Here is a 23,609-nt window from a genome sequence, read left to right as displayed (position 1 = left end):
TCTTTTTGTTTATTCAGCCTTTTGAGATTAAGAGTCTCTCACTCTGTAGCCCAGGTTAGCCTTAAATCCATAGCAAGCCTCCCCAGTGTTTGGGCTCCTGGGAGTAAGCCACCACATGCAACTCAAACGGTCACAGTTAGGTCTGTTACCAACATGTTAGTCTGATGATACACAGCATCTGTCTGAAAATATGACAAATGATAGTCAACCAACAGGCTCAGAAGGACACATGACCACTACCCAATAAAGTTATAGGTCCAGGCTCACAAGGCAAATAAATGTAAGCACTGACAGTTCAGTTACTGGGAACTATTTTGGGCTAACAAACCTTTACCCTTCACAAAGAGAAAGCTCACCATCAAGGCTGGCCTACAAGGGAAGATGATCCTTGGTATTTTTAAACTCATATATTCTGAGACAGCTCACATTTAAATTACATTATTAAATTACAGCCAGATTTAAATGCCATGAAGTTTGAGAGCTACTGGGGAAAACCAGTATGTAGTGTCCTCAGCCCCACAGGGAGGCATTGGTGTCTGGGAAATGTGCCATTCGTACTGGTATCCTTTCAAGGCATGTGGGAAGCTCAGATGCACTGGAGGAAAAGAAGTGCCAGGAAGTGACACTTGGGTTCTGGCTTAAGAACCCAAGATGGCAGGACAGGAGTAACATGGCCAGCCCTCTCCTGCCTATCGCTGTTGCCACTATGCCAAGGCTCAAGCAGATCCACTCTAAGCTGAGAAGGTAAAAAATGATAGGGGACAGAGAAGTCACCCACATCTTCACCAACTGTCATCACAACACTGCTCCACAGGTAGCATCTTGGAGCCAGAGAAAGCAGCCAGTGAACAGGAGGCTGGAATCCCAATCCAGCCTTGGCTACAAGAAGTTGCAAAGACCTTGAGCAAGTCAGTTGCCTCCTCGGAGCTTTAATTTGCACACGGGTAAAATATAGACTTGAATTCTTACGTCAGAAATTTCTAAGCTGTTTGTGGCTGTTCCCAGGGGTGTCTGGGGTGTCAGGCATGTGGAGTTTCATAGGTAGATCTCACTTAAGCCTCAGTAACCCTGCTTGATAAACTCTGTAGTTCAGAAAAGATTTGGGAGAAGGGGAGCCTGGGGATGTAGCACAATGGTAGAAAGCAAAAGATACACATTTTTTGAAATTATTATTTTTTTTTTTTGCAGTGCTTGGGATAATGCCCACAGCCTTGTACATGCAAGGCAAAATCTCTTAGTATTAAGCTCCACTGAGGACACCCCAACCCCCTTCTAACTAGGTGAACTGTGTAACCACAGTCAGTACTAACCTGGAACTGCCGGATGTCTGGTCCAGCATTTGTTCTGTGTGACCTTGAGTAAGTCGGCTTGGCCTTCTGGCTTCCATATCCGGACAATTAAAATACAGTCACAGTAATAGATTATAAAGATTAAATGTGAAAGCAGTGTCTTTCCACAAATACCATTTTACATACCAGATGGTATGTTTTTGTTATTTATGTGTGGTTTATAGTATCTCTTTTAAAAAGCAGCGTAAAGACATGTATCAAGTCTTACTAAACAAAACTACTTTGTTTCAAAAAAGAGCTAGAAACCCAGGGACCACCTTGAGTTTTGAGAAGTTATCAACATATGCAAGCAAATGCAAATAGGAACCAACCCCTTCATATACTAGGCTCAACCTAGTTTACTTGTCTGCACACGAGGCAGTGCTGAGATTGGTAAGTAACCCTTTTTGCTTGGAAAAGTCTAAAAGCACTGGCTTTGCAGATGAACTAGCAGGAAATGTCATTCAGGTAAGGGCAGTCTTGCGGGGGGGGGGGGGGGGGGGGGGGAGGGGGGAGGCAGTTACTGTTACACTGTTTTGTTTTTTAAATACTTAAAATTCCCTAAGTGTGTTTTTTGTCTTATGGTCTCACCTGAATTTCTTAAGGAGGGAAAAACTCTTTTGGATTATTTTTGGAGTTAATCCCTCTCCCAGCGACAAGCAGAAAAAAACAGAAGCTGGAATTGTCTACATAGTCCCCACATAATACCCAAGTATCTGCGTATTAAGGGTACACGTGGTGATCAGTTCTGTTCAAACTTGTGATTTGGGGGTTAGGCAAAGCCCACTCATCCACAGGTAAGTTTCTCAGGTGGTTCCTTGCAGATGAAAACAGAAGCATCCTGCTCTTCCAGTTTAAGGCAGAGCTGAGGATTCTACTGCTCTGTTGTGGTTTCGTGGCAGAATCTTGGGGGACAGGGATTGTTCAGTAATCTAACCCATGCTCACAGATGCCAGGTCCTACTCATCCTTCAAAAAAAAAAAAAAAAAAAAAAAAAAAACTTGAACATTTGAGACTCATGCTTATGAGCACAACTCATAAGCTGTCCCAAAGGAAGGTGAACTTATCAAGGAAGCTACCACACATTAAAGAGAAACGACCCACCTTTAAAATGGACACTGAACGTTTCCCCAATACATTGAAAACCACATCATCCTTAGACAGCCTACAGGGAACACATGAGATATTAGCACTTCAGATGAAAGGGAAAACTAGGTTACTCAAACAACCAATAGTCTTTAGAGCACAGATTATATCTCAACCATCCACTAGTCCCAGAGCCCAGTCAAAAACAGCCCTGTACTAAGAAGTATCAGGCAGGTCTAACCTGTGTCCCTACCAGACCCAGGTGAGATGCAAGACAAGAAGAATCGACCTAGAATGCTACATCCTCCTCCCATTGACCCAAACACATGAAATGTTCAGCCTTTAGAAGCAGGCAGGTAGAATTGGTGTTAAATAGCTAATTGGCTTGGCATGGTGGCACATGTCTGAATCCCACCAGGCTGATGCAGGAGGATTAAGAATTCAAGGCTAACTAATGGCCACTGGAACATGCACATACTTAAGTTCACACAGGACTTTGGCACAGAAGGGTGCTTGACTACCTGAGTGCAAACCTTCCTTAGCTACCCAAATTCAACCAAGAACCGTCACTATGTACTAACTAGACAATAGCTTGGAGCTAATTCAGGTTGTTTTGTTCATGTCTCTTTAAAAAAGCAAAAATTTTCAAGGCTGCCTTTGCCTCCCACTTTCTGCCCTTCAACCCTTGACCTCTGTCTACAGTGGAATGCTTTCTGCACGGATGCACTCGGGCTACAGAACTGAACTGCTAATAGTTTCCAAATGCCTCTGAACCGCCAGCACCTGTGTGTTCCCTATGCCTGTGTGTGTGAGACAGCTGCTAAAGTCAGCTTTAGCAACTGCACATCAATATCAAAATTAAGACATATTCAAGTTCTCTCTCGTTAAGTGTAATCTTCCTAATGAATGACTCAGTAAATACAGGATGTACTGACCAAAAAAACCTTCTATTTTCAAAGGAAAGTATACTTAATACTGTGTCTCCAGGTTTTATTTTTAAAAACATCCAATCGGCATGATCATTTAATTGCTTACTTCCAAAAGCTGGGCTGCTACACATTTTGTGAATTTGCCATGTTCCTATAAATGTGTCTGCAAACTCCAGTTTCTAAAATGTGCATTACAGTTGCCATTTCAATAGGGCTTTCTCCTTAGCTCCCAGTATATTCCACTAGAAAGAACTAATGTGTTTACCAAGTTTCTAGCTCACACAGCCTACCTCACGAATATTCTGACAAAATATTTTAAGAGACTTATAGGTTAGAGAAGAAATTTTTGTTCTGATTACCCCTAAAACTCTTTTTGAAGGAGAGGGAAAAAAAAAAAGATGTGGTCAAGTGTGTGGTGGTTTGAATATGCTTGACCCATATTAGGAAGTGTGGCCTTGTTGGAGGAAGTGTGTCACTCTGTGGGTGGGCTTTTGAGAGCTTTCTCCTGGCTGCCTGTGGAAGACAGAGCCAGTCTTCTCCCGGCTGCCTTCAGATCAAGATGTAGAACTCTCAGCTCTTTCTCCAGCTTCCTGTATGCTGCCGTACTTCTGGCCATAATGATAATGGACTGAACCTCTGAAACCGTAAGCCAGCCCCAATTAAATGTTGTTCTTCATAAGAGTTGCTTTGGGGCTGGAGAGGTGGCTCAGCAGTTAAGGGCACTGACTGCTCTTGCAGAGATCTGAGATCAATTCCCAGAAACCACATGGTGGCTCACAACCATCTGTAATGGGATCTGATGCCCTCTTCTGGTGTGTCTGAAGACAGCGACAGTGCACTTACATACATAAAATAAATAAATCTTAAAAAAAAAAAAAAAAGAGTTACCTTGGTCCTGGTGTCTCTTCCCAGCAATGGAAGACACAGTATGAAGGCCTAAAGGCTCTGTGTGTGTGTGTGTGTGTGTGTGTGTGTGTGTGTGTGTGTGTGAGAGAGAGAGAGAGAGAGAGAGAGAGACCAATATAGCTTCAAGGAAGTCAAATTAGAAAAAGATTTAAATCTTAATCCATGACAGTGACCAGTCAGACCAAATAAGCAGGCTCTAGGACTGTAACCCAAGCAGAATGAATCTGCACATAGACAGCAAGGGGATCTGGAGGAGGAACAGGTCACATCTAAACTTGACGATTATCTTTCTAGTCTTTGATAGAATAACCCATAACGTGTCATGAGTCCTCACAGGCCTGTGAGATAGAAATTCGAAATGAGTTGATTGTCAATGTGGTTTTCAATCCCACAATCAAGTGGTCTAGAAGACACCATTCAAAGGTTGATTTTATGGCCACACCCTTCTACAGTTCATTTCTTATAGATGTGTCTCATGTCACATTCGTTTTCCTGTCTAAGGCCAATCCTTCCAAGTCAGACTTTGACCTTTCATTCCAGAACTTTTGAGATGTTTTCCAAGTCGGAAAGGAGATGGCAGGTACACCGAGAACCTTCTAAGGCTATATTAGTTAGAAGTCAGCATTCAACGGTACATCCTGATACAAGAAGCACTACAACCACCCTGACTCCTGGGAAGTTCAATGTGGGGAAGGGGTACGTGACCAAAGCAACCCTAAGATGAAGCCCCAGATGCTAGGGTACATGTTCCACTTCAACCATCTCTGTAACCTGTCCGCCTCAGGCCTGGCCATCACTGTGACTGTAGGTTCTGGGAGCCCTCTTTGCTCTTACTGTCCTCTGTTGAGCTGCACTCAGACCCCGAGATGGAGGACTTGTACCCGCGAAGCGTGTGAGCATTCAGCATCTCCAGCAGCAGGTCATACACTGGGACCACATTTTTGCACTTCATGCTGAGCAGATGTTCCATGCCCTTGTTACTATGGGGGAGGGGGAAAGGCACTCAGAATGCTTCCCTCCAGATAGCCAAGAGAATGTTGAAATAGTCCCCAAGGCTCCTGCACAAAGCCAGCCCACCCGGCCCCACCGCCACATTCCCTGCACCTCTTCCACCCCGTTGTTCTTTAGCTCCTGAATCCAGCTCCCTCAATAGTCTACATTCAAGGGTAAAAGTGATGTCATCTTCACCTCTGGCTCCCCCCTCCTCCCCCCAATGCTGCACCATGAGCTCATTCATACAAAGCACAAAAGCCATAGAACCATGGCTCTAAAGAGTGTAACTGTAAGTCGGCTTCTTCACACTGCGAGACCTGAAGCACCTAGCTCCTTGGTGCTCAAGGGAATGGCTCAGCTGGGAAGGTACATGTCAAGACACTGAAAATGTTTGCCATTCTTGGCTTGACCTTAAAAGAGTCGCATGTACTGACTTGGGAGTTATGAATAAACTCCCAAATAAGCAATTAGGTGAACTCACACATAGTAAGGATAGGCTGATCTCTGTTCTGCAAAATGTCACGGGCCAAGTGTTTGTTAAAGAAAAAACAGGAAGAAATCTTTCTTCTTTCCTCCTCCCTGTTAAATGCTTGATTCAACACTGTCCTCCCCACAGCTCTTATAGCTTCCTATTTGGAGAGCACTACCTTCTGTCTTCATCTCCTCCTAGGTGACACCAACCACTGAATGTCACTGTACCAACAATAGCCATTTCATTACAACCTCTTCATCAATGCTCAGCTGAGCTGGACTGTGCGCCATCCACACAGCCTCGCTTCCTCAGCCTGTTGGGAAGTTCTCTTAGGTCTCATCCTTGGTACCCTGATGCCACAGAAACCAAAGGACAACTTGATGCACATCCCCAGTCCTCAACCGAAGGACAAGCAGGAGAGCTAGGCTTAGCATCCTTATGAAAATAACCTCAGGCCTTGGCCCTGGGTGGTCTAAGGAAGGTGACGACTGCCCATTTTAGGACTCCATAAACAAATTCTAAAGACTAGAAATTACATCCAGGTGGGTTCCACCAGCTGCCACAAAAATCCTATCAGGTGCCATGTGACACTCATTTTAACACCTACTATACACCAAGCTTTGGCACAGGTGCATACACTGATGGTGTGCCATTCCCATTCAAACATTCTACCATATCTATGCAAACTGGCTTACATTTTCCCAAAGCCCTGAGCACATGATCTACCCACACCCCACCGGAGCAGCGTCCCATGGGTTTGTACCTGATGTGTCTGACATGAGAAAGAAGCATCAGAAGGTTGGCCAGGCGGACTGACTGCTGTTGGGAGGAGATACCACTCTTCCCAATCACCCAGACCAGGGCATCTGTCACTGCATTCAATAGGTGTGTCAGCTTCCGGCTACTTTCTGCCTCCTGGCTTGCTGTCGCCAGGGGGTACATACCTGGACAAAGAAGGAAAAGAAGGAGAACCTCAAAGTCATTGCTCAGAGAAAAGAAAACTGAGGCCACATGCTCAACTGTTAAGCGTGCCTGGTTCCCCGGGGAGGACCAGAGATGCTTTAATTTGCACATGCATACATGTGGTGGTGCAAGCCAACAAGAATGGGGAACTACCTCCCTGCTAGGTTCTTCCCCCAAGAGCAAGACCTCATTACCAAGCTGTAAGGGAATCCTGGCTAGATACAGGGTAGATCTAGTAAAGAGGGAATAGGAGGGAGGGGGCTCTTGGCACAATGCCCATCTATACCACAGAAAAGTAACTCAAGGACACAACCGCCCGCTCTTTCCTGGAAACAGTTGTGTGTTTCTCTCTCTAGCTCACCTGGCATTCTAAAAGCAAAACTGCCAAGATTCATGGCAATCTTGTTTCACTCCATGTTCAAAGATGAAGGAAGATCCAAGCTTTGCCCAGCTGGAGGGAAGTAACTCAGAAAGTCTGGAGTTGTATTTAAAAATCATATATATATATATATATATATATATATATATATATATATATATATTTCTGGCTTTTAAGAGTGAAGGGAAATATGTCTGCTGCTCTAAAGCAAAATAGAACACCCTGGGTTTAATCTTATAATTATTTCAATTAATATGTTTTATTCTTTCAAAACCTTAAAATTGTTTAAATAAATAGATTTGTTGCTAATGTATTCATTTGTGGTTGTTTGTTTGAGACAATGTCTGTGTAATCCAGCCTGGCCTCAAACTTGCTCTGGAGCCACAGAGGACCTTGAGCTCCTGAACTTTCAGCTGTTGTCTCCCAAGTGCTGGCAAGCGCCACCATATCCAGCTCCTTGTCTCTACTTTAAGCTGTTTAAAAAGAACAATGGTAATTATCTACAGGCTTATTCCATTCTGTCTCCTAGAGTTAGACCCTAGTTCTACAATAAGATGGGTACAGTTTCAGATTCATAAGTGACAGGTTGTCACCTTATTTGACATAGGTTGTTAGTCCTAGTGCTCACATGGTTTTTTTTTTTTTTTCTTTATTTCTTTGTTTTTTTGTTTGTTTGTTTTTTTGAGACAGGGTTTCTCTGTGCAGCCCTGAACTCACTCAGAAGACCAGGCTGGCCTTGAACTCAGAGATCTGCCTGCCTCTGCCTCATGAGTGCTGGAATCAGAGGTATGTGCCACTGCCTGGCGTGATAGCTTTTGATTTATGAAATACGAACATTCTAACAGATTGTTAAGTGTATAGTTTCTTGTCTCTGAATTTTAAGAGGCTTTTCCTACATTCCAGCTTTTCCTACACACACCCTAGACAGGTAGTAGAAGAGACTCAAGTTAAGATTACATACATTCCCTCCAACACATCCCCATAGAGAGGACAGTGTGTCTCTTCCACTCAAGCCTATCAAGGGTTAGAGTCCACACTGCTTGAGTGTACACCCAGAACAGAGGCCGAAAGCCCTACAGTTTGTTCATTCTGCCACCCTTAATATTTAGAAATCACTGACGTGCACTACAGACTGAGCTGAAATTTAGCTGAATGATACTGTTTATGCCTAGTATAGATAGAAAATACCCATTAGTAGGGACATGTGACACAGAAACCTGTAGTTATTTAAAACATCACTTTGACAAACCACGACTTGGCTACCACACCATGCTGACACTGGTACGCTTGCTATATAGTTTACTTCTAACAAAACCCTCAGTTCTTTGGGGTTTTTATTTAGTTGGCTGGTTTCTGGTTTTGGACACTAGATTATCTTTGGGATGCAGATGCACCAGCTTAGACAGTAAGAAAGCAAATGTCTCCTCAGCTGACCCCCATTTGAGATACTCTTTATGTAGATCTGTTTCCATACTTTTTTGGTAGAATTTAATTTTTTTTTTTTTTTACTTTTTGAAGGGTATTACTATTTCTTTTAAGATTTACTTTTATTATTATTATTTTCTACTGGGGGGGGGCGTATGTGCGTGTGCCCTCGGAGGCCAGAGGAAAAGCATCAGCTCCCAGAAGCTGGAGGTTCAGCCAGTTGTGAGCTCCCCGACTTGGCTATTGGCAACTGTACCTGGGTCCTCAGCAAGAACAGCACACACTAACTGCTGAGCTGGCTCCCCAACCCCACCATCAGTATTTTGTATACTACGGTCCTGCTAGTACTGAAATGTTTCAGTTTTATATGTCTGGAAATTCTTTTAGTTTTCCTTTGGTTCTAAAAGTATAAAGAATTCTAGAGTAACATTGTTTCTAGAGATGCTATTTATGACTCTTTTTTAAGATTTAAAAATATTGTGCATGTATACGTGTAGGTACACATGAAGACAGGTACCTGTGGAGGCCAAAAGAGGGTGTCAGATCCCCTGGAGCTGGAGTTGCAGGTGTCTCCATGTGGATCCTGGGAACCAAGCAGAAGCCCTCTGCAAAAGCAGCAGGCTCTCATAGTGGCTGACCCCGCTCTCCAGCCCCTGTTTCTCTGTCTCTTGACTCAGATTTCAAAACAGAAATATGCCATCATCTTTCTCTTTGTTCCTTTGTATGTATAGCCATCCCATCCCCTCCCGCATCTGCTCTTTACCGTTTTCCTGCTCTGGGTGTGGTGGTATGTGTCTGAATATTCCCAGTTACTGCAAACACTGGTACACACAGATGGCTTGAGCCAGTCTGGGCAATATAGCCAGACACGGTTCAGGAAGCTGAGGCAGGGGGATCAGGAGCTTGAGGACAGCTTGAAGTACATAGCAAGGAAAAGAAAGAAGAATGGTTTCTCTCTTTCCAGCTGGCTTTAAGCAACTTGATGACGACCCGTCCTTGCTCTATGACTATCCACATGGTTCTTGAGCAGGGCTTCTTGGAAACTGTGCTTACAGTTTTCAGTAAGTCTAGAACATTTTCACCTGTGTGTTTCTTCACGAATTTTCTTCTGTGTGATTTTTGAGTGAATGAAGTTGCCTCATTCAGCTGCTGGTCATTTCAAAACTGCTGTCTGTGAGTCCGCTAACTCACCCTCTGAGACAGTTTGCACATCTCGAAGTCCGTTGGGGCCGATTCAGACTTTCTGGGTCCTGCCTTGCCCGCTCACACTTTCTATATGAAATGCAGCAAGTGTTTTAATGACTCTCTAATGCTCTGTTTCATCCATTTCACTTTGTCATCGTTCCAACTGAGTGGCTTTTTTCTCCTACTGAACACCATATTTTCTTCTTCACGTACTAATTTTCAATTAGTCATTTTGAGTATTGTGAAATTTACCTTTGGACTCTGGCTAGCATTATGTGTTTTTTGTTTGTTTGTTTTGTTACCATTGCTTGCCACCCCTAGACACACACCCCCCCCCCCCCCCCCCCCGCTTCTGAGTAGTGTGGATATGGGTAGTCAAAGTTACACGGTCTTAAGCATGCTAGGCTGGCACTCTTCCAATTGATCTGCATCACTGGGTCCCTGGCTTCCTTGGAGCACAAAAGACTGAATTATAGGCTTTGACCATAAGCAGGTGAGAATTCTTCCAATAGTCTTGAACTATGTGCTAGACTGTAGTTAAAAGAGTTCATGATATTTTGATAATCTGGGCTTGCCTCTGTGTTGTATTTGCTAGCCTGGAGTCCTGGGCTAACTGTGGCTATTATTATATTACAAGGTTTTCCAACAGAATGGTGAGAATGTGAAGTGTTTCTCAGCCTGTGTGAACTTCAGAGGTCATTTCCCTCCCTCACCTTGAAACACAAGTGAGCAATTTAGCCCTCAGCCAGAGCCTTAAGGAGCGCCCAGACTAGCGGTGCAGCCCTTTCCTCTCGCACTCACCAGACAAACCCTATAACCCTGGCTGTTCAGAGTCTGTTTTAGCTGAGGAGACAAGCTAATGTCCACTAAGTTAGTCCTTGCTTTGGTTTTTATTTTGTTTTCAAATTAATACTGCCAATAATGCAGAAAAAAGTGGGGGTGTTCTTGTAAACCCTTCAGAGCTAGCATAGAAGCCCCCTGTTCCAACAGGAGCATTCTTCCATAAGAAACCAAATCCCAATTTCCCCACATCAGTGTCAAACAGAATGAATTCACTACGACTGCCAAGTAAGCAATGAGGTTTCTGTAAAAGCTTTCAAAAAATCGGATTTACCTTAAATTTGAATGATTTTTCTGCCCCCAAATGGCAATTTCATCCCAAGGCCTTCCTCACCTTCTACAATGGCAGCTTTATTTGATGCTGTAGGAAGAAGGGTGGAGCTTCCGTCTTGCCCATCTACACAGATGTAGATAATCTGGGCTTGCTTCTATGTTTTATTTGGTAACCTATAGTCCTGGGCTAATGTTGCCCCATTACTATGGCAACAGCTTTCTCAGAGCTCTATCCAATGTCCAGGATATTACAAGGTTTCCCAACAGAATGGTGTTTTAACAGCAAACAAAACGCCTTCTGAGGAGCAGTTGGCTCTGAAAGGGTTCTAAATTCCTCCTGGAAGAATAACAAGTCTGACATTTGGCGACCTCCACTGATGAGCTGGGAATGTACTTTTGAAGCAAATCTCCCTTTGTCCAATAAAGAGACAGAAATGGAAGCACACATGGGGGGATATCATCAACAGGTGGGTTAGAAATGCTTGGCTAGCCAGGTAGTGGTGCGAACCTTTAATCCTAACACTCGGGAGGCAGGGGCAGAGGCAGAGGCAGAGGCAGGGGCATATCAAAGGCAGGAAGGATCTCTGAGTTTGAGGCCAGGCTGGTGTACAGAATGAGAGTTCCAGGATGGATTGCCAGGGCTACGCAGAGAAGCCCTGTCTTGAAAAGCCGAAAGAAAAAAGAAAACAAGAAAAGAAAGAAAGGCCTGACAGACAGTTCTTGCGTTACCTTAATCATGATAAACGTAGCACTCTCACTAATTTGTAAAAGATGAATAGCAACAAAATGGGAGGAGGGTGTTGGGTCAGAGAGATGCCTTGTTAGGCAGGTAAGGTCAGGAGGTTACCCGACTAGGAAGCACCCAAAGGTTGTCTTAGGGGTCTCTGCTCCTTCAGATTCTGTCTTCAGTGCTCCTCGCCCTTCTCCTTCACAGCCTAACTACCTTTCCACTCTCGAGCCCACCACTGTCTGACAGCCACCTATGTTCTCCCCAGAGCTGCTCTATGGATGTTCCCTTCCAGTCCACGGGGAGATGACAAAATCTAAGTGCAAGCACTTGGGAGCTCTTACGACCACAGACAGAATAACTTAAAAATCTGTCAAATGTGCCAACATAAGCCAGGACTCGTATTTTGCACTTTCCATAGTAATTTTCTGTTATTATGCCAAATTGGGGCCAAGGGGATAACAGAGTGTCAGCTCACTTACCAAGCATGGGCGAAGCTCTGCATTTGATCGCTGGTTTCAAAAAATTCTGATGTTTTAAAAGGCCCTACATTTGCACGTCTGTCACTATTCTCTAAACGTAGTATAACAGCCATCTACATAGCAAGCACATTGAGTAAGCTGTTATAAGGAACCCGGGATGATGTCAAGTATATAAGAAGCTACACATGGGGTGTATAGGTGGATACAACTCCATTTTATATAAGACAATGGCATCCATTGATTTTGGTATTAGAATCAATAATCAATGGATATTGGAGAGAAGGGGAGGGAAAGAGAGAGGAGCCGGGGGGGAACAGTAACAAGGTTATGGTGGCCATTGTGAGGAGTGGTGTTCCTGCCGAGTGTTCTTATCTTCCTTGAATGGTTTTCTTCTAAGCGTTATTCACAATCACCAGATATTGTTTATATTAGAAAAACCAGGAAAGCCAAAACATCCACTTAGCTGAGACACTGTCCTAATCACTCATCTCTGAGGCCAAGCCCCTCCCCTTGTTCCTTCCACACCAAGTCTGTTTGGGCTCATTTTCCTTAGGGATACCTTTGCCTCAGTCTCCTCTCCATTTTTGTCATCCCTCCTCCCCATGGAAGTGGGCGTGGCCTTTCCAGAACACACGTTTACACTCAGACATGCCCCCAAAGTTGCCTGTGACCACCTTTCTGTGACTACCCGGTTCCCCAAACAGGCAATCATTCTCTGAAGACTCTGGTGCTTTTCCCTCCTGCGGTCTCTCCTGCATCTCTGCCCCTCCATTCTGTAGATCTGTGCATCTCAGAACAGCATCCTTGCTTTCTGTCTCACCTGATGCCGTAAGCTACGTGACTATAACCTAAGTGTTATTACTGAACAAATGAACAGATGTATGAACATAGAGGCTGAAGCATTAAGTACAGATGAGCATGATGATCATAGAAGATGTCTGGTAAGAAGAAAGCCTCAATGGTAAATACTGTAAAGTTTGCTCTTTTCAAACTCTCCCCCTACCCCATCACCCCTGGCCTCTGCCCACACTGGTGAGACAGTTTCTCTGTTGTAGCCCGGGCTGTCCTGGAACTCACTATGTAGACCAGGCTGGCCTTGAACTCACAGAAATCTGTCTGCCTCTGCCTCCCAAGTGCTATGATTAAAGGCATACACCACCACCTCCAGGTCAGTCTTTTCTTTCTCAACAAGTGGCCGGGGCCACTTTTCAAATCCACTGCCAGAAGTTCATCCAATGAATAACTTATGCTCTCAAGTTTGCAAAAGTTAACTACAGTCTAAACCCATGTAAAATGGAGAAGTCAAAGGGAGGTCATTTTCTGGCTTTTAAATGAAACAGAAGGTCAGTCCTCTTGACCACCACACCAGTTTGACAGTCTTTCTGCCCAGGAAAGCACAGCGTGGCCGTGTAGTTACTCACTGGAGTTGAGGAGGATCAGGGCCTTCACACAGAGATACTCTTTGTGCTGGAGTTTTAACTCACGGAACCTTGATGTCGTCGCCAGGAGCATGTCAAAGATTTCCAGAATCCCTTCTACGCATTTCCCCTCATCCCTGCAAGAGTTCATTTGGGAATTGAAGGAACACATAGCATTAGGCAGCCATCAAGAGCCTTCATCTCAAGTTCCATCTTGTACATCTTCTGACTATACCTGAAGGCCACTTAGCCATAGGAAGTCACTAGCACTATGGCCATATAGAGAAAACAAGGTCTGCTTGGGTGCAGGCTCAATGGTAGGACACTTGTCTAGCATTCATAAGGCTGTAGGTTAAATCCTTAATACTGAAGAGGAGGGGAAATTAAAAATGGGACATCTAAAAATTCTTAAACTGTTTTTTTTTTTCAGGCAGAAGTATGCAGTGGGGCTACATGGTGCCTTCTCCCTCACTGCATAAGAATTTCTTGAAGAAGTTGCTACTTCTATGGCTTATATACAAACCATCGTGTCAAACAGGCTCACGGAAAATGACTAGGCTTATTACAAAGGGTGATCCCACACTCCCGTCACGAAATGCTGATGAGAGAGACTGGCAGGACCAAGTATTTCAAGAAAAACAAACCTTTATATTATCACACATAGGGCTGAATTTAGAAACTGGTCTAGGAGTTAAAAGACATTTAAGTAGCATTTGAAGAAAGCAAAAGCGTCACACCACGAAATTACAGTTGAGGGTGGGTTAGTCAGGGAAGGCAGACAGTCATGGGGACAAGTGACAATCTTCCTACTTGCCGATGTGGGTTTTTTGTTTGTTTAGGTTTTGGTTTGTTTGTTGTTGTTGTTGTTGTTGTGTTGTTGTGTTGAGACAGGGTCCTGCTATGTAGCCTAGGTCAGCCTTCATCTTCTGGTCTTCCTACTTCTACCTCTGAAATGCTGAAATTACAGATGTGTGTCATGCCACCCAGCCTGAAAGTTTTTCTTTATTTTAAACAAAAGTTTTAGGCAAACCTTTTAAGTGTGCCTCATAGGAATGAACTGTTATATCTACCTTTGAAATAAATTATCATATATGAACCGGAAAGCACCAGTTTCTCCTCACACCAGCTAGACACACATCACGGCTCTCAAAAACTGTTCTCTTCCATGGTAGAGTCCTGGAGGCCCTTGACTAACGGTTAGATGATTTCACCACAAATCCACCCGGATCCTGAAAGCCTGCAGCACACAGTGACAGCAGCACACAGTGACAGGCACCACAGCAGCACACGGTGACAGCAGCACAAGGTGACAGCAGCACACGGTGACAGCAGCACACGGTGACAGCAGCACAAGGTGACAGCAGCACACGGTGACAGCAGCACACGGTGACAGCAGCACACGGTGACAGCAGCACACAGTGGCAGGTACCACAGCAGCACACGGTGACAGCAGCACACGGTGACAGCAGCACACGGTGACAGCAGCACACAGTGACAGGCACCACAGCAGCACATGGTGACAGCAGCACACGGTGACAGCAGCACATGGTGACAGCAGCGCACAGTGACAGCAGCACAGCAGCAGTGGGGGCCTGTGGAGTCTGCTCTGAATTTTTATGAGATGACAAAGGGAGGTTGAGGTAAGACAACAACCAAACACAAAATGAGAAACCTAACTGCTCACTGTCTCCTCTCACCCAAACCAAGTCACGTCTAATGCGTGTGGGCTTTCAGGAGAGAACCTTTGCAGAAGTCATATGACCTAACACCACCACATACCACCCATCCTGGTTATTAGGTGCTTAGTTGTGACTGCAGCTTACCAGGATACTATATTCCGCAGCATTCAGGGGCCATACACACACATATGCACACACACACACACACACACACACACATATACATATATACATACACATACATTCACATATATACCCACACACACATCCACAAATATATACTCCTGCACTCACATACTAAACATATAGATACACACAGAGATACATACATATAGATATACATATACATACATTCACACATGTATACACTTAAATTCACATACCCTACCACACACATACACACACATATGCGCTCACACATATATATATATACATGCACATACATTCACACACATATATATATATACACACACATACACAAATATACACTACTGCACTCACATACTAAACATATAGACACACACACATAGATACATACATATAGATATACATACACATACATTCACATATATATATATATACTTACATTCACATACCCCCCCCCACACACACACACAACCGCAAGCATCTGCTCACTTTGCCTGATAGAAATGGGAACTTCTGTAAACAGTGGCATCTTCCTGCAACTGTAAAGTGACCCCAGAAACCACTCACAGGTTAAAACAACATCTTGGAGATTCAGAGCCCTGTGCAGAATGCCAAACTCTGTACAAACCCTGCTACACCATACACCCCATCTTCATACCCCCCCCCCCCAGCCCTCCTCCTCAGTGTAAGTTCCTGGAAGGATGGCAGAGCCTTGAATCCAGGAAGTGGGGAGGAGATACCTGTGCACTGGGTGCCCTGGAGCCAAGTCATCACACCCTCTGCCTGCTGAGATATCATTGCTTGAAATTGTGGGTGCTGAGCTTCGAGATATATGGTGCCCAGAGAAGCTGCTCTTAGAAAAAAAAAACCACCAAAGATGATGAGTAGACACTGACTCTAGCACTGATGTTCTCGCTTTCTTCTGCTTATTTTGCTTTATTTCAGACAAAGTCTAACTACGTAGCCCAGGTTAGCTTCAAATTTGTCTTCGCCTCCCCAGAACTAGTATAGGTGGGGCTCACCATGCCCAACTGTGTGTTGATGGTTTAATAATTTGACTCTTTATTCTTCTGTAAAACTCCAACTCAAGTGGAACTATGCACACACACACACACACACACACACACACACACACACACACACTTCCCCAAAGGATAAATCAACCCAACTGAGATCAGTCCTATTTTCCAGAAGTTGCCACCCACGCCAAAGAAAAGGCCCTAAATATCAGGAGGAATACTCCTATTTCCTTACTGAAAACATTTCATCGTAATAAAATTAATATTCCAAAACGGAGGTGTTCAGGTATTGGGTGCACCTTACAGAAAAAGCTCCAGTCTAAACAATCAATCCTAAAGAACCAGGCCTGGCTGTCTCCTTTCCAGCAGGTAGGGACAGGCAACCAGTTCACTTTATGCAGGGTTCAAACATCTTCAGTGACACGTCACAGGCTATAGAAAGTAAATACATTTTTAGACAATATATGAGGGATACAAAGCACTCCTCTTAAGTAGCTCTTAGGAACCTTCTGCTTTGAGATGAATTGTATAGAATGAAGTGAGGAGGGGCTTCTACGGAAGGAACCATGCCATTCATTGAAGACTGAAACCGAGTTATGAATAAGAAGTTAGGGCAGGGTTAAGAGATTGAAGCTAAAGACAGAGACGTGTGATTGGAATGTTATAGAAGTATGCTTTGAATTAGTGCCAAATAAAGATTAAATTAGGAATTACATGTTGAAAAACTTCTTACTTGATTACTTTTTCATTTAAAAAAAAAACCCATTCTGTTTGATACAACAACAAAATATTGAGTGGGTTTGTCTCGGCTTTGGGGTTGCCTATTTTCTACCTGTATCTCTGGCTGCTGGTTCCACACCAGTAGGTGTGGCAACTGGACAAGGGATAAGGCTTAGCACATGGGAAAGACTTCATAAATATTTAACCAAAGTAAAAATACTTGGCTGAAATAGTACATTGAAATTTAGGAGTAAAAGCCAATGATCTTCAAGGCCATTTAGCATATCAATATTGAATATGAATGCAGCCTGTAAGGACATTCAAAATTGCAGGAGTCCCAAGAGCCCTGTCAGTGTTCACAGCTGGTCCTAGCCAGCTCTAAACATCCTCCCCTGTCCTGCAACAGCTCGGCAGACAGTTTCCTGGTGATGTACAAAAAGTCTCAGCATACATTTTTATTTAAATTACATTTGTGTGTGTGTGTGCATGTGCGTCTTTGTGTGTGTGCTTGTGTGTATTTGCATGTGAGCTCATGTGTGTGTGTGGGGGGGGGCATGAAGTGTCAGTTCTCTCCTTTTACCAGGAGGGTCTTAGGGGGTCACACTAAAGTCATCAGTCTTGGTGAAAAGCTCCTCTACCCACTGAGCTATCTTGCCAGCCACATAGACATTTGGGAGCAAATGAAAACTCAGGTTCTAAAACAGATCTTCACATTAATTTATGTTTCTAGTGGATGCCAAACAAAACAAAACAAAACAAACAAACCAAAACCCTACCTCATTACAAATAAGCCGAAATCACCAGGCTTTTCTCTCATTCTCAGTGCATCCAAGGTTTTTGTTTTGTTTCCTTTTCTGTAGACATTTCAGTAAGAACAAATGGCTCAGGTGGGGCTGAACTCTGTGTCAGCTTAGAAAGCCTGAGGCTCTCCGTTTTCTACCCAACACCAAAAGTAAAAACAAAACAACAATGACAAAAAAACCTAAAACAAGTGCTTGACGCTTGCTTTCAAGGGAAACCCCACGAGAAGGGGTTCTCACAGGACGGTCCAGAAGACAGTTACTTTCCAAGTACTGTGAATTATTTATTCACTTTGCAAAAAGTTTTTCTAACATTTATAACAGGACTTCTTTCCCTAACTTTGAATAAGCAATTTCTTTATGTTAATTTATGTTAAAATGTGTTAAAAAGCCGGGTGGTGGTGGCACACGCCTTTAATCCCAGCACTTGGGAGGCAGAGGCAGGTGGATTTCTGAGTTCAAGGCCATCCTGGTCTACTGAGTGAGTTCCAGGACAGCCAAGGCTAAACAGAGAAACCCTGTCACAAAAACAAAAAACAAAATGTGTTATATATATGTATATATATATGTGTGTGTGTATGTGTATATGCATATATACATGTATATATGTGTATATATATATATATATTTTTTTTTGAGGTATTATCTCAGGTAGTTGAGGCTAGCCTCAAGCTCTCTATGTAGCTAAGATTTACCTTGAACTCCTGACCTTTGCTTTCCAGAGGATGAAATTACAAGCGTGTGTCACCACACCTAACTTAAAAGTAGATTTTTCTGCAAGCCAGTGGTGGCGCATGCCTTAAGTGTCTGCCCACCAGAGGGCCTCCGTGCTCTCCTTTGCAAGTTCAAATCCTGCTGTCTCTATCTCCTGTGTGACTCTCTCACTAAGTCTCATGGGGAAAAAAAAAGTTTAAAAAAAATAGATTTTCTTCTGTGACTTGTACTGAATCTTAGACTTGAAATTTTAGACTTCACTGAGTTAAGGTGTTAAAAACAATATTAGGTTTTTAACTTAATTTTGTTTTGTTTTGTCATGCTGGGATCAAATTCCAAAGCCTCATGCAAGCACCTAACCACTGAACTACACTTCCAGTCCTAACAGTAATATTTAAGAATACACTGGGAGATGGCTTTTAAGAACATCTCTGCCGGGTGGTGGTGGCGCACGCCTTTAATCCCAGCACTTGGGAGGCAGAGGCAGGTGGATTTCTGAGTTCGAGGCCAGCCTGGTCTACAGAGTGAGTTCCAGGACAGCCAGGGCTACACAGAGAAACTCTGTCTTGGGAAAAAAAAAAAAAAAAAAAAAAATCTTTTCCAGAGGACCAGATTCAATTCCCAGCACACACATGGTATCTCACAACCATCTTCAACTCCAGTTCCAGGGAATCAGATGCCCTCTTCCGACCTCCACAGGCACCAGGTATGACATAGTACACAGAAGTGCATATAGGCAAAAAAAATTGTATATGCACAGTTTTTAAATAATAATAATTTAAAAACTATCAACAGAAACCACGCATGTGCTGGTGAGATGATTGCACCTGTAAAGCTACCTGCCAGTAAGCCTGACAAGCCTGTTTTTGCCCCTAGGACCCACAGGGTAGGAGAGAACCAAATCTCTCAGGTTGTTTTCCTGCCTCCACACACAAGCTGTGGCCTGTGCACAGTTCCCTACACAAATGAACAAAAAACATATCATTTTAAAAATAAAATAAACACCAGTAGGTACTCCAAAAACCTATCTTCTTAATGTAAATTCATTCATAACACCTAAAACTACTTCTTCTGTATCAATGAAATATACTAAAGCTATGTGACAGAACCAACTATATAGTCATAAAGACTAATACGGATCTTCTGAAATAATTTTTAAGAAAAACTTTGTTTTGCTTTTTTTTTTTAGACTGGGTTTGTCTATATAGTCTATGCCAGCCTTGAACTCATGATTCTCTGGCTTCAGCATACATGCACAAATTGCAGACACACATGACCACAACCTGCCTTTTGTGTCTTTTACTAGCTGTCTAATATTCATATATCATAATATTCATGAAGTTCAGGATTCCTTACAGTAACACCTACATATTCTTCTCGAGGTTAAAGAACGTTTAATTTACGCCCATCATGTTCTCCACCGTGACTCAGTTACTGAGACACTAGATTTGGCATCCATCTAGAAACCAAAACAAAAAGTAAAATAATTTTAACCCCAGTACGCACCAATGGGTACAACAGATGATGTAGTAGAATTACATGTGTGTTTGTGTGTGTGTGTGTGTGTGTGTGTGTGTGTGTGTGTGTGTGTGTGTGTGAGAGAGAGAGAGAGAGACAGAGACAGAGACAGAGACAGAGACAGAGACAGAGACAGAGACAGAGACAATGGCCTGGCTGGGTATTTGGCCTTTTGGCTTGACTGACAATCTTGAGGTGACAGTAGGCATGTGTTTCCAAAGTGGGTAGAAACTGAGTAGGTCCTAGGGCTGTTTTCTAAGACGAGAATAAATGATAAAATCAATTTGCCTTTTGCCTCCTCTTTTCCTTTCCAGTCTTCTTCCCACGGGGGACTGTGACCCATGTGGACTTTAGAACCAGATCCCACTGTGTCTAGCTCCATCACTTTCCACCCTGCAGCTGTAAGCCAATTACTTCATTTCCCCCTTCCTTAACTGAAGAACTGGGATGTTGAACCGGGCTTCTTCCAAAAGGGCTTCCGGGAAGATTGAATAAGATGACACACATCGAGTGCTTGGGATGGTACCTGGCACACACCAGCCAATAAGTTTAGCTATTCGATGGTCACTGGAGGGCCTGGTATCTGCCCCACTGCTCTGGCCTTCCAAAGCCTCCCTCTCTTGTCCACCACCTGCTCAAGCCACATCCCATGCTTCAGCTCTCTTCCCACAGGATTTGTTCTCCACCAAAACACCTCTGTTACTCAGAACAGTGTTCTTTGGCAGTGTCATCCATGACAACAGGCAGAATGGATGCTGATACCTTGGGGCAGCACTCTTCATCTGTGCAACGTGCCAGTGAGGGTCTTCTGAGGACCTAAAGTGGTAACAGGATTACGATGCAAGAGTTGGGGCGGGCACTTCAGGTTCACAGCACCAGGTATCCTCCTGCTCTCTGCACAGTCTGAACATTAAACACTAGAACTCTTTCCATGAGAGTTTCTGAACCACTCGAAAGGCCAAAAGTTTCCATTTTTCCTACAACAAAGCTTGGCTGTTGTAGGATATACCAGCTTATCTTCTAGAAACATTTCAACTAATCCAAGTTTAGTTCCTGCTCTGGGCCATCTCCAAAAGACAACTAAATTTAACCCATTTTGTGACAGAGCACTGTCATGTCCCAGCATCTGTTAACTTTCACTTGGCCTTAATAAAAAGCTCTCCCACCACATGTTCCAAAAATGCTATTAGAGATAAATGATACTATTAGCATTAAAGCTATAGCTCAGGAAGGCCCAAAAGAGTTTTATCACCTGCCCATGATGTATGATGTAACATACATCATACAATGTAACATCATTCAACTTCAGGGTAACTTAAGAATATAATGTAAGTACAGAATTTTTAATGCAAAAAAAAAAAAAAAAAAAAAAAGAATCTATGTTGACTGTGCACTCAGTGGCCAATACCTTGCAGGATGCAGTTCCCTGCCAAAGCCCAGGACTGTTGCTGCAAAACTGATCGGAATGGATTGTGGGATATGAGTCTGGTACCCATGCTCTCTTCTTCATGGGCTCTGGGCCCAGTGAAGGAATGGGTAGGGTTATCATCCTCTAGCTGCCCCTTCACGTGAGAATTTAACTGTGACACCTAGGACTTTGTTCCCTCTCTGTTTAGTTAAACAGATCAGAGATGAAATACAATGCGCTTTTTCTCACCTGTCCAGAACAAGGTCCGGGGCAAAGATGAGCTTGCCAGGGTGGTCGATCGAGCGCCACATCAGTCCCACCATCAGCACCTCCATCCAGCAGCTTTCCAAGAGCCGGACTTGGTCCAACAGGCTGAGCTCCACAAAGCCTGGGGAGACAAGAGTCCATGAAACACACCTCCCTCCCCCTCAGCAACCCATCTATAAAGGCAGAATGGCAAGTTATTAAATGCCAAGGGAACCCAGACAACATAGGGAAGGAATCAATTGGTGGTTCAAAGAGGTGATTAAATGTGGGTTAAAGGAACCTCAGGTGTGCAACTTGCAGTTTCCAGCCTCCGATCCCTTCAGAAAACAAACCTTTGTTTAGTATTTCTAAAGAGCCCTTGGCTCCCCAGAAGAATGCTAGAAAGGACCCAAAAGGCAGAGCTAAGGCTTGTTAGCTGTGGGTGTGTGGGCCTCATCACTCCTGTGTCCTACTGAGGAAGTCAGAGCTCACCTGTCAGAGGGGCTGCCTGTCTGTCCCAATCCATGGCTTGGAGGGTGGATGGATGGGGTAACTAGAGTCTAGATGATGGGAGAGGTGGGAAGTAAGCAGAGAGCAGTGCCCGCCCCTGCAGACAGCCAAGGCTTCAACTAAAATAGTTTGTCTGACTGTAACATTTCCCATGCAGAGCTGGGACTATTCTGGGTAAAGGTGCTGTCTCCAGGTGCTTCCACCCTAAAGAGCAAGGATGACAGACCATAAGAAGATGACACTCTCATGGCACGAATTAGCCACAGAACTGGAATGGAACACAGAATCTCTAGGGGAGTGAATGTCTTTAGCACAAAGCCGGGGACGTAGGAACTTCTTCCATAACACACAATAATAAGAGGGAACCGCAAAACATAAACACAGTGGTCAAAGGCATAGCCTTTGAGTGAGATGGATTCTGTTTTGAACATCAGCTTAGTCCCTTTTTAACTAGTAACTGTGTGTGTGTGTGCGCACGCACACGTGCATGTGCGTGAACATGCACTTGTGTATGTGCATAAATGCTAGGAAGCAGAGCCAGGGTCTTGAACATGGTAGGTCCATGTTCTGAACATGGTAGGTACAGGTTCTATTACTAAACTACCTCTCTACCCCCCACTGGTAATTTAATCTTTCATCAAATCTGGTTTTCTTGTAGGAAAAATGAAAGTGTTCTTGCCTCCTGAGAATCCCCTACAGGTAAGATTTCTTATAAATAACTTACCAGTGCTCCTACAATGCAAAAGCCCACATGTTCAATCCTTTAAATGATAGAACTGTAAATGTGCACAATGAAGAAGTAACTGGAACATGAATGTAAAAATGGACAAATGCAAAGCTAGAGAGACGGCTCCGTCAGTAAAGTCTGGCCAGGAAATTATGAGGACCTGAGTTTTATCCTCAGTAGCGTGTAGCACCAGCCTATAATGCCAACATTAGGGAGAAAGAGACAGAAAGGCCTCTGGAGCTCACTGGCCAGCCAGTCTAGTCAATCAACGAACTCCAAGTTTAGTGGGAGAGCCTATACCACAATATCAGGTGGCAAACAACTGAGAAAGACACCAGTGTCAACCCCTGGCCTCTAGACTCACACACAAGTGAATGCGCGCACACGCGCACACACACCCTTCACAGATGGGCAAGTCCTTTCCAGAGCCAAATGCTTGTGCTTCGCTTGGGTTCCTGACACGCATACACTTTTCAATCTCACTCACAGTCCTATGTAAAACACTTGCAAACCTTCCAAAACACTAGGCTTGGAGAAAAGCTAATGGGGGAGGGGCAGGCCAAAAGCTGACTAGCTTTTTATAGTAAGTAGTCTCATCTCCATTCTTCCTGTGAGATCCCGCAAATGGTGTTTGGAAAACACTCGAAGTACAAACTAGAGGAAAGTGCCTTGGTGTTTTCCTTCTCTTGGAAACAGCAGACAAAATGAAATAATC

At 43.8% G+C, this 23,609-nt stretch overlaps 1 protein-coding gene across 2 annotated transcripts in view; it reads right to left on the bottom strand.

The window, feature by feature from the left end:
* Positions 1 to 1,833: 1,833 nt before the first annotated feature.
* Esr2 (estrogen receptor 2) overlaps positions 1,834 to 23,609 on the bottom strand; it is a 55,380-nt gene continuing 33,604 nt past the window's right edge. Inside the window, exons 6-10 of one of the 2 annotated variants that reach the window (XM_076921980.1) lie at positions 21,661 to 21,799; positions 20,766 to 20,819; positions 13,410 to 13,543; positions 6,478 to 6,658; positions 1,834 to 5,229 (exon numbers count right to left, since the gene is read on the bottom strand). In XM_076921980.1, the coding sequence (XP_076778095.1) occupies positions 5,043 to 5,229; positions 6,478 to 6,658; positions 13,410 to 13,543; positions 20,766 to 20,819; positions 21,661 to 21,799 (695 nt within the window). In that variant the 3' untranslated portion in view covers positions 1,834 to 5,042. The remainder of the gene's footprint in view (positions 5,230 to 6,477; positions 6,659 to 13,409; positions 13,544 to 20,765; positions 20,820 to 21,660; positions 21,800 to 23,609) is intronic. The other variant, XM_076921981.1, reaches the window with a different exon arrangement.

Source organism: Arvicanthis niloticus, chromosome 23 (genome assembly GCF_011762505.2).
Source record: "Arvicanthis niloticus isolate mArvNil1 chromosome 23, mArvNil1.pat.X, whole genome shotgun sequence".
Lineage (NCBI taxonomy): Eukaryota > Metazoa > Chordata > Mammalia > Rodentia > Muridae > Arvicanthis > Arvicanthis niloticus.
This window is presented reverse-complemented; position numbering and strand designations above follow the sequence as displayed.